This window comes from Nematolebias whitei, chromosome 7 (assembly GCF_014905685.2).
Source record: "Nematolebias whitei isolate Nwh7 chromosome 7, NemWhi1, whole genome shotgun sequence".
In the NCBI taxonomy this organism is placed as follows: Eukaryota; Metazoa; Chordata; class Actinopteri; order Cyprinodontiformes; family Rivulidae; genus Nematolebias; species Nematolebias whitei.
In genome coordinates, this window is record NC_056504.1 from 41,723,574 (window position 1) to 41,734,557 (window position 10,984).

Below are 10,984 nucleotides of genomic sequence, written 5' to 3' on the forward strand. Positions count from 1 at the left end.
TCATTTGACCACCCCAAAGAGATTTGTTCGGTTTGAGGGTGCGTTTGTTTTTAGGTGAAATAAACGCCAACAGCCCGTAAGAACGTTGTTCATATTCTGTTCGATTTATGCCGCCCACCTAATCTGTCCTTATACATTACAAACCAACATACCCTAAAATTGACAAACGATTGACGGACACAAAAATTGACCAATGAGAGAGTAGAGTTTCTCATACCGACCAATCCGCGTCCACCATGTCAGACGTTCTGTTTTGTTGCTAGTACAGCGCTTTGTTGAGGTGAAAGCAAAGAGGGTTAGCGATGGCTAGCTCCTCGGTGCGGTGGCTTAAGAGGCTGTGCCTTTTTGTGTTGATATGTCCCCTGTGTGTCCCAGCCTTCTTGAATTTGGAAGAGCTGAATGAAATGAAATACGGGATTCAAATTCTTCCTGACCCCGTCATCATGGGGCAGGTGAGTCAGGGCTTTTTTAGGCGCTAATGTGTAGCTTGTTAGCTAAAGTGTTGGTTACACAGTTTGCTATCGACTTATATCTTCGTATAAGCTTATTTTTTTAAATAAAACTTGGAGTAACATATATGTTGTGACATTGCAAAGTACTTAAAACCTGATCCAATGGTATAAAACTCGGTGTGGTAAAAGGCAGAAGTTGTTTACGACATAAAATGTGACAGCTGTCAACAATGTCAACAAAACATTTCTCACTTTATTATTTTGTCATTTAAAGTACAAACAGCTGATTATTCGTATAACATCGGGCTTTTAACTCCACATGTATGTGCAGCCATTAAATGTCACTGACACAGTTTACATGGACTTCTTGGGTTTTCATCACATTCTTCATTTTTTAGACTAAGACAGAGGAGGTCATGATGGTGTCCAACAAGTACAAGCAGCTTTATGAGTGTCGGCTTCCAGCCCAGGCAGTCAGGTTTCACCAGGATCCAGCTTCAGAACCGGACTCCGAGGACTACGCTGGACCAGACATCCCAGACCTGCTCAGACCAATGCACGAAGCCCAATGTCTAGTTAAGGTTGGTCCCCTGCTTGTCTGTCTCTCTGTTTTTTAATCCCTTTGTTAAAAGCTTAAGCTAATTAAGAGCTTTTTTTTTTGCAACCTGTGCCACACATTGAGATTATTAGTAAAAAAAATATTGGCTTCTTATATATTTTTAGACAAATGACTCATTTTAGGCAAGTTGTGTGAACTGATAGGTGGTTTGTTGTCTTTGCAGACAAAGGACTGGTGGACATATGAGTTTTGTCATGGTCAATATATTAGACAGTATCACCTAGAAGGTAAAAATATATTTTTCTGATTCTTTTTTTTATTCATGTTTTCATTTGACAAGTCAAACCAAACTTTTATAACAAATTCAACAGCTCTATTTTCTTTAGGACTTATTTGTGACAGAGATTTGTTTTGTTTTTTAGAATCAGAAATTAAAGGAAACGTCCTTTTTCTTGGGTATTATGAGTCAGAATTTGATTGGACCAATGAAACAGCAAAGGTAAAGTTCATCCAAGTGTATATGTGCTCTGACAATGATTTTACTGAATGTACTCAATGCAGCTTTTCTATTTTATTGCATTATGTTATTTTAGTAGCTGTAAAACACAAAGCAGCAATATGCAATTGTTTAAAAATAGAAAAAAACACTTTAATGAAAGCATTGTTTTGATTTACGTTGCAGGCCTCCAAACAGCACAAGCTGAAACGATACCACAGCCAGACATATGTAAATGGCTCTAAGTGTGACCTCAATGGAAATCCAAGAGAGACCGAAGTCCGGGTGAGATGTTTAAATCCGCAGGATTTGAAAACTGTCTATGTTGGTTTTTTTTTTTAAAGTTTTGTTGCTTCTTCAAATTCCTTAATTTCTGTGTAAAACTTTGGACTCATTAATAGCAGTAAAATGGTTTTGTGCATTTGTTAATACCTTTATTTTATAAACATGCTGAGATTTTTTTTTTTTTTTACTTAATTTTTTCCAGTTTGTGTGTGAAGAAGGCTCGAGTGACTACATCGCTCGGGTCGATGAACCTCAGTCATGTCGTTATGTGTTGACGATTCACACCAGTCGTACCTGCCAGCATCCCTTCCTGCGGCCCCCATCCACTGCCAAGCCACAGGGTATAGTGTGTCAGCCTGTGCTAAGTGCCCAACAGTACATGGATTACGTCAAGGCTCAAGTTTGTGAGTTTAAAGTTTACATTGTTTACATTTTTACATTTATTATGTAAATGTAAGTTTACATTTACATAAAGTTTACAGTGTTCTGAAAGCACCCCACTGTCTAAATCTTGTGATATCTGTTGACGCAGAGTCAGATGTTGAGAAAGAAGCACTTTAAAGTGTGACAGTAATGTTACATAAAAGAAATAGAAACAAACAAATATGTTTCTTTGGTAACTGGAACTGTGTTATATGCACAAAACTAGTTTATGATGTGGAAATCTGCTGTTTTGTTCCATAAAAAAAATGTCAGCTTTTCTTTTTTCTTTGTCTCTCCTTCCAATCTGTATCTGTCTGTTCCCAGCCGACACAAAACGTAAAGTAGAGCAGCTCTCAGAGGAGCTGAAGACCCTTGATGAGATGTTAGCTGGTAATGAAGAGACGGGGGAAGCAGTGGAAGTAACAGCAGAGGAAATCTCACCTCCACCCAGCACTGATCATAACCCATCAGATAGAAAAGGTGCCTTTTGATAATAAACTTGAATTATCTGTAGGTATTGTCTGATCGCAGAGTCAGAAATCACACCATTGTTAACCTGTTTACTGTTTCTTTCTTGGCTTTTTTAAAATCAAAATACTTCAGTATACTTTCTGCTATTTTAACTATACATACAGTGAATCCAGAAAGCATTCACAGTGCTTCACTGTTTCCACATTTTATGTTACAGCCTTATTCCAAATTGTATTAAATTAATCTCTTTCCTCAAAATACTACACACAATACCCCATTATGACAATGTGAAAAAAGATTGAGATTTTTGCAAATTTATTAAAAATAGGAAACGGAAGAAGACACATTTACATAAGTATTCACAGCCTTTGCTTAATACTTTCCAGCTTTGGAAACTATTCCAGCCTCAAGTCTTTTTGAATATGATGCTTCAAGCTTAGCACAGATGTCTTTAGGCAGTTTGTCCCATTCTTCTTTGCAGTACTTCTCAACCTTCATCAGGTTGGACGGGAGACGTCTGTGCAGCCATTTTTAGATTATCTCCAGAGATGTTCAATTTGATTCAAGTCTGGACTCTGACTTGGCCACTCCAGGACCTTCACAGAGTGCTCCTGAAGCCACTCCTTTGAGATCTGGGTCATGCGCTTTGGGTTGTTGTCCTGCTGAAAAATGAACCGTCGCCCCAGTTTGAGGTCAAGAGCGCCCTGGAGCAGGTTTTCATGCAGGATGTGTTTGTACATTGCTGCTTTCATCTTTCCCTCTATCCTGACTGGTCTGCCCGTTCTTGCTGCTGAAAAACATTCCCATAGCATGATGCTGCTACCACCATGCTTCACTGTAGGGATGGTATCAGCCTGGTGACTGGTTTCCTACAAACATGACTCCTGGCATTCACACCAAAGAGTTCAATCTTTGTCTCATCAGACCAGAGAATTTAGTTTCTCATGGTTTGAGAGTACTTCAGGTGCCTTTTGTTAAACTCCAGACGGGCTGCCATGTGCCTTTTGTTAAAGAGTGGCTTTCATCTGGCCACTCTACCATACAGGCCTGATTGCTGCAGAGATGGTTGTCCTTCTGGAAGATTCTCCTCTCCACATGCTGGAGCTCTGACAGAGTGACCATCAGGTTCTTGGTCACCTCCCTGACTAAGAACCTTCTCCCTCGATCGCGCAGTTTAGACGGTCGGCTCTAGGAAGAGTTCTGGTGGTTCCAAACTTCTTCCATTTACGAATGATGGAGGTCACTCTGCTCATTGGGACCTTCAAAGCAGCAGAAGTTTTTCTGTATGCTTCCCCAGAATTGTGCCTCAACACAATCCTGTCTCTGAGGTCTGTAGACAATTCCTTTGACTTTGTGTTTGGTGCTTGTGATCTGACATGCACAGTCAACTGTGGGACCTTATGTTGGACAGGTGTGTGACTTTCCAAATCAAGTCCAGTCGATTGAGTTTACCACAGGTGGACTCCATTTAAGTTGCAGAAACATCTCAAAGGAAACGGTCTGAGCTCAATTTAGAGCATCATGACAAAGGCTGTGAATACTTACGTAAATGTGACTTCTTAGTTTTCTATTTTTAATACATTTGCACAAATCTCAAAAAATATTTTTTCACATTGTCATAATAAGGTATTATCTGTAGAATATTGTGGAATGAGATTAATACAGTTTGGAATAAGGCTGTAACATAAAATATGAATAATTTCCAGATGCACTGTACATCACAACATTCAGCTCAATTTGAAATGATATACTGACTTTTGGTTTTCGTAACTTTTCAAACGATTTGACTTTATTTAATAACATTTTCTCCATAGAAATACATTGAAATTGCTTCAAATCCTTCAAAAAGAAAATGTTAAAATCTTTATCTTAACTGTTCTATTTTTGTCTTCCTAAGATTCAATGAGATTTTAGCTACTACAGTGTTTTGTTACTTTAAATTTTTTACTGCTGTTCTGCTCATTTTAGCTTATCACTGTTGTGCTAAGTTACTGTAAGCTTGTGTTTTGGTCATTTTAGCCTCAGTTTTGATTATTTTAACTTTAACAATTCAGTTTCTCCAACAAATTCCAGCAAAATTATTCAGCACACATCAGTCACAATGCACTTTCACATAAAATGCTATTTTTTCCATTTCATCTGTACTTCGACATTTGATTTCCATGATAGCTGGTGTGAGTATTTAAGCTTTGTGGCATGCCTTTATGTCTGCATTGTTTGTTTTTAAGGAGAAACAGCTGAAATATTGATAAATACAGCATCAGAAGAGGCGGAGGACTCTGACTTCTGGGAGGGAGTGTCGAGGCCTGGGAATTCAAAAGAAACAGCCTCTCAACAAGACAACGAGGTACTGAAATATAAAGTCACGGAAAAAAGAATGATCATCATTTGTCCTAAGTCGTGTCTTTAAAAAAAATCTTTAAATGTCTTTTAAATGTATTTTAAATTCACATTGATTGACCATCAGTAAGTTTTTGCACCTCAGTAAATGCAAACTTTCTGTCATGTCTGAAACTTTCAGGTGTGTTGCTTTCCTTCATTCTGAGCTCATTTTCCAGCAATCACTCTGAGAAAGAAGATTCAGAAACAGGAAACATTCGAGACAGTGCTAAAACTGTGTCGTGCATATTCTGAAGCTTGCAGACCTCAGTGATCTTGAGCAACTGAAGTGGACAAAAATTCCTCCTCATTAAAAACTAAGTCCTACTGAAAAGTTATTTACCATTTATTCACATAGAGTACATATTTATTTACTAAAAAAACTACCGGTATGTGTTTCCTATGGTTGTTTAGCTGTGGTGGCTATCTTGGTTTGGGTTAACTCCAAAAGTTATTTAGTTGTAGACCCAGTGGTTGCTGACTGTTCAATTCGTCCACTGGTTCATGAAATATTCTGCTTGAATAGTTTTCATTTGATACTATTTATATCTTAACACGTGATTCTTGACCTGCCATTGTTTATCTGTTCCTACAAACCCAGCCGGTCGAAGCAGATGGCCGCTTGTCCTGAGCCTGGTTCTGCTAAAGGTTTCTTCCTCATGAGGGAGTTTTTCCTTTCCACTTTTGCCTTTGTGGTGCTCAAGATGAGATTAAGTTGAACTCAAGCAGTCTGCTCCTCTGATGTTAACTTGTTTTTTTGTTTTTTTATATGAATGTTTCTGTTCAGTGTCTGTTCTGTTGTGACTTGGCACTATATAAATAAACTGAATTAAACTGAATTGAATAAGAAAAATTATTTTCACTCAGAAGCCTGTTTTCCACTAGAGAGTGCAGTTGGTCACGTTTCCTTTTCCATTTTACATCCTAATTAGATTTTTCTGTTCTTGACAGGTAACAGATGGAGACTATACCTCACCAACAGACCATGATGCAGATGAAGGTAGTGCTTTAGTGCACAGAATGAAGAAGAGTACAATTCAAGTCATTGCTTACAACAGAACTTTGATTTCTGTGCCAATATCCTGCTTCTAAAACTACACATTTAGTATAAACTCTCTGCTGTCACATGTCTCATGCATTTACTGTTCCCCTCTAGTGGAAAGATTCAACTTTAAAATCATCACAGACCCAGCAGATCTGATGAAATTTGTTGAACATCTAAAGGAAAGCAACAGGAAGGTCCGTTTTTTTTTTCTTTTTCTTTTTAGGTATTTCAAACATTTTGTCTTTTACTTATTTACTTGTAATGTTTTAGAAAGCACAAAGTGAAGCTAAAAGTAGAGAAGAGAAAGCAAGAAGCGACACGCAGACAGAGAAGCTCAGAGGGGACGAGAAAGACGAAGAGGAGCAGATGTTAGAGGGATTTGAAGACGAGATCGCTGACTTCTCCGTGCCTTCTGAGAAGATCGAAGAGATAAAGGAGGAAATGCAAAAGGAGTTTGACAACATCATCGATGAGGTTTCTGAAAATGATCGTCTATAAATCAGATTTATTGTTAAATCAACGGAACAGCGTGTAATGTTAACACCAGCTCCTGTTTGTGTTTCAGGCTCAGCAGGAATTGGAAACAGAAGGCCTGAAAGGGGAGTTTGATCGAACTCAGGCAACACAAACACTGGAGACAACACTGGATAAGCTGCTTGATCATCTCGAGGAGAAAGATGTTCAAGACCCACAACAGCAAACAGCCGAAAGAGGCAGGGACCCGAGCAGAGGAAGCCCCAGTCTGGCTCCCAAGCAACCAGGTAACAATGAAGGAACATAACACCTGCCTTCCTGTCATCATGCGCCATTCACTCTGTGCCATGTTCACATGTTGGTCACGGTCATCATAAACGTTTTTCTCTGACATTACTCATGTAAAAACAGTACAAAACATACAATTTGATGCAAAAAAAAAAAGAAATGTTAAGACTTAATTAGTTGGTGGTATTTGCTGCCTTTGTGGTACCGGTGGGTGACTTTATTTGAATCAAAATAAACCAAAATGAAAGTCAATACAAATCAAATAACCACATTTATCACAGTGCAGAACTGAAAATATTAACCAAAGGCATTTTTGGTGGCTCTTAGCACTTATGGCATCCATCCTGTGACCCTGCCGATGGGCTTTGAGGTGAATTATCTCTGTTGTCCCTCTTTTGTCTCGTCGCCTCAGAACAAGCAGCTGACGACCACGTTAAGATCAAAATTACTAAATATAAGACAGGCAGCGGCCCTGATGGGGAGGTCAGGGTTCAGGAGATGGGAGAAGGAGACCCCCAGTGGCAGCACATAAAGGACGTGGTTAAAGAACAGCTAGAGAAGGCAGGACTAAAGGCCGAAGGTATGAAGGGCAAGTTCTGCAATACTTGACGGCCTTTTCTCTTTTCCATCTCCTATCTTGAGCATAAAATACTGTTTTATTCTTCCATCTTATCAATAAGTATATACACATTTATATATTTTTTTTCAAAATCCTTCACATTTAAGAAAAAAATAATCTGCCAATTTGGTCCTGTGAAGCTGGAACTTGTTTTAAATTTAAATGGAAATTAAGGTTTTTTTCCATTCATGCTCTTTTTCATCCTCTTTCATGCACTCCTCCATTTCCTTCATTCTAATTAAACTAGAATTCAATTTGGCTACTCTTTAGCCACAGTGTTCATGCATTTAACTGTCTACACTCTCTCTTTATTCTGATTTTAGGTAAAATTGAGGTGAAGATCTTGACACGAAAGAATGCAGAAGAGACGGGTGACCAGTGGCTGACTGAGGAAGATACAAAGTCCTTCAGGGAGTTGCTCATAAACCTCCTGGTAATTTCAGTCCTCAGAATAACTTTTTTTATTGATACTGTTTGACTTCTTCCAGGTGTGAAATAAACACGGTTTGTTGCAATAGCTGTAGTTTCAGCCGTAGAGTTGATTTAGTAAAATCAGCCGTGTAACAATTAACTGTGCTACTGTTCATCTCTCCACTTGCACAATAATGAATTCAAATTACTGTCATGGCAGCAAAGATAAGTGAGACAGAACAAAAACGGCTGGTTGATTTTTATCAACTTATTACAAAGAAAATGTCGAGCAGCAATTCCCATGTTTGAGACAATTGCAAGCAGTAGAATGTGTCTAACTTAAAATTATAAGCCAGTCTTTTAAAATAACCTTATCAGCAGAAGGGAACAAGGACACCAGGCTTGTTAAAAACTGTAGAGCTGTATAACCAGAAAAGCAGTGTGACCTAACCTTGAACTGTAAACATAAATATGCTCTACGTGACAATTCTTACACCTAACGAGGATATATTAGAAGAAGCATCACTGAGACCCTGTTTACATGAAAGCAATTTCTGGTGAAAATGGAAGAGTGTTGTTGTGTTTGCACTGTTCATTTACACGAAAATAGCGAATATTTTCTCTGACAACGGCACAATTTGAGATCGGGCTCCAGAGTGCAATGTTTCAAAAACATCCCAGTGTCTGTTGTTGCGTAAACAGAAGAAAAAAATATATATTTTCTGTCAGATAATCCTTGGCGCACGCGCAGTATGACGCAAAACGTAACCGCTTCCTACAATCCACTGAAGAAGAAACTATCAATAATGGCGGATACCAGAGTATAGTTTGTGCTTCTAACTACAGTTCTTCAACAGCTGAACCTCGTCGTCTGTTCATAGAAATATTTTATACTCTGCCATCTTGACCGTTGTAGAGGCTTTCAGGTAGAACGTTGATTTTTTTTAACGCATGCGCACTCATAGGATTGTTGTTGTCTTAACAGGGCCTGAATTTTATTTTGCAGAACAGCTACCAGTTAATGTATAAAGAAATATAAGTTGACTGTAGGATTCGTTCAGTTAAACATTATTGAAGTAGTTTTTGTTTTGCTTTATAAATAAAAATCCATTAACTTTTGAAGTTGTAATATGCATCTTACATTTGTAAATCTATAAAAACAAAATATTTGAAGTGTCCGGTGAAGTAAATTTGCACTTCATCTACACAAACAGGACTCCCGTACTCTATCTGGTAGACAAATGGTTACACAGACAAAACAAACATAGCGGTTTCTCACCGCTCAGTAAAGTAAACCTCTATCTGAATTAAGATTTTTTTTTTTCTTGCCACCCATTTCAGGAGATCACTTTAAATTCTGAGATATTTTCAGGTTTTCTCCTGAGCATTTTAGCTCCTTCAGTAAGCTCTGACTCCATATAGTGTGATGTTTGTTATGAAAGCACTTTTAAAAAAAAGAATACGCTTACATTTGTGATTATCAACTGGCTGATAATTTTCCTCCAGATTTTATTTTGTTTGCTTTTCCATCAGTGCATTGTTTTCAGTGCCATTGACTGGCTCGGACCTCCAAAGCTGATGATGTTGATCTTTTTTATATATTTTTTAATTGGTCAAAACGACTTGTTTTGTCTGTGCTGACCTTGTTTGTGCATCAATGCTGCAACAATAAAGATTTTTTTCTTGTCTTAAGACTTTCCATAGACCACAAGAAATGAATTAATAATAAAGAGTTATTATCATAATAAATGTCTAATAAAGACTTGGGTTTAAGGATCAGAGGTGAAAATAAGTTTGGATAGGACTAATCATTTATCTATGATGCTCAGGGTGAAGGCCAAAGAAATGTATTGTAGTGTCCCCAAGAAGATTAAACAGTTGTGAGCTTCTTTTAGGAAACTGTTTGAATAAGTCAAATGACATTAAATTGACAAAAACGTGTTTGAGACTTTTTATTTTTTTACACCACACAGACCGGAGGCACTGAGGAGGTTTACAAAGAGCAAAAGAGGCAGCAGGAGTTGGAAAACAACTATAGGTTTGTGTGGGGAGAAAACCAGGAGGATACCCAGTCATCCAGCACATCTGACTCCGACGATGTGGACATTTGAGCTCACTCAACACTCAGAACCCCTGCTGTGACGTGAACTCCTGTGGAAACCAGCAGGGAGAAGGACAATGACATTTTTGTCACGGTTTTGTTAAGGAGCCCACTTGACTCTGTTATTGCTGTTAAACTTGGTTAAATCTGCTGTTTGCACATTCAGAAAATTCATTAATCGCTCTTGAAAAGGCAATATTGTCTGTGTTTTCGATGGACAACCCTCACATGTTGCACGATGACACCACAGCAAGTCAGTTGTTGTTGAGTGAAGTGACATTAAAATCCTGCAAGTGGCTCAGAGGGTGACTTTTGTACCTCAACAGATGGAATAATGGCTTCAGTGAAACGCGCCGTGTGTGCAAAAGAAAAACAAAGAACAAATGCTGAAATCTTTACATTCCAGTCCTAACTGGCCTTTGAAGCTGATTTGTATTTTGTTTTGTGGGAAAAAAAAGTTACAAGCGCAAACAACTATAGATTAAACAATTATCTGTGCACAGAGTGATGCACTTCTTTTGTGAAGATCCTGTACATTTAGAAGTTCATGTTTTGTTTTTAAGATTTTTTTTTTCTTTTTGTTTAAAAGCTGCAAGGAAATCCTGTCTTTTAAGTGTGTTTAATTTTAGAGGAAACACTTTAATTTACCTTAATTTAATAAAAGAAAAACTGTATTGTGAATATTGAGTGTACCAAATGAATGACCGCTCACAAACCCCTTCAGATGTGCATTTAAAGGGCTGAATTTGTACAGTTTGTGAATATGTCAGCCTTTTGGAGCTCAGTATCTACATAATGTCATAATATGTTGAATTTTTGTTGCATATCGGCACAGTCATACAGTTTAATACACAATGGGAACGTTCAAACAACAAGGATGTGTTTATTAATTGAATAAGGCTTCCTAATTAAGGATGTGTCTGACCAGGTACTATAAAGTTCACTGACTGTGTGTTTAATGTGTCACAGAGCTAGATTTCT

At 38.0% G+C, this 10,984-nt stretch overlaps 1 protein-coding gene across 2 annotated transcripts; it reads left to right on the top strand.

Moving 5' to 3' along the window:
* The first annotated feature begins 280 nt into the window (after positions 1 to 280).
* Positions 281 to 10,616, top strand: os9 (OS9 endoplasmic reticulum lectin). 2 transcript variants are annotated; one of them, XM_037679583.1, is made up of 15 exons: positions 281 to 452; positions 851 to 1,033; positions 1,235 to 1,298; positions 1,434 to 1,510; positions 1,694 to 1,792; positions 1,995 to 2,196; positions 2,540 to 2,695; positions 4,915 to 5,033; positions 6,017 to 6,065; positions 6,222 to 6,304; positions 6,381 to 6,584; positions 6,676 to 6,871; positions 7,285 to 7,452; positions 7,815 to 7,924; positions 9,876 to 10,616. In XM_037679583.1, the coding sequence occupies exons 1-15, from the start codon at positions 303 to 305 to the stop codon at positions 10,011 to 10,013; spliced, it is 1,998 nt and encodes a 665-aa protein (XP_037535511.1). In that variant the 5' UTR covers positions 281 to 302; the 3' UTR covers positions 10,014 to 10,616. The 2 variants fall into 2 exon arrangements, with proteins under 2 accessions (XP_037535511.1, XP_037535512.1); XM_037679584.1 differs by lacking the exon at positions 7,285 to 7,452.
* Positions 10,617 to 10,984: the final 368 nt, after the last annotated feature.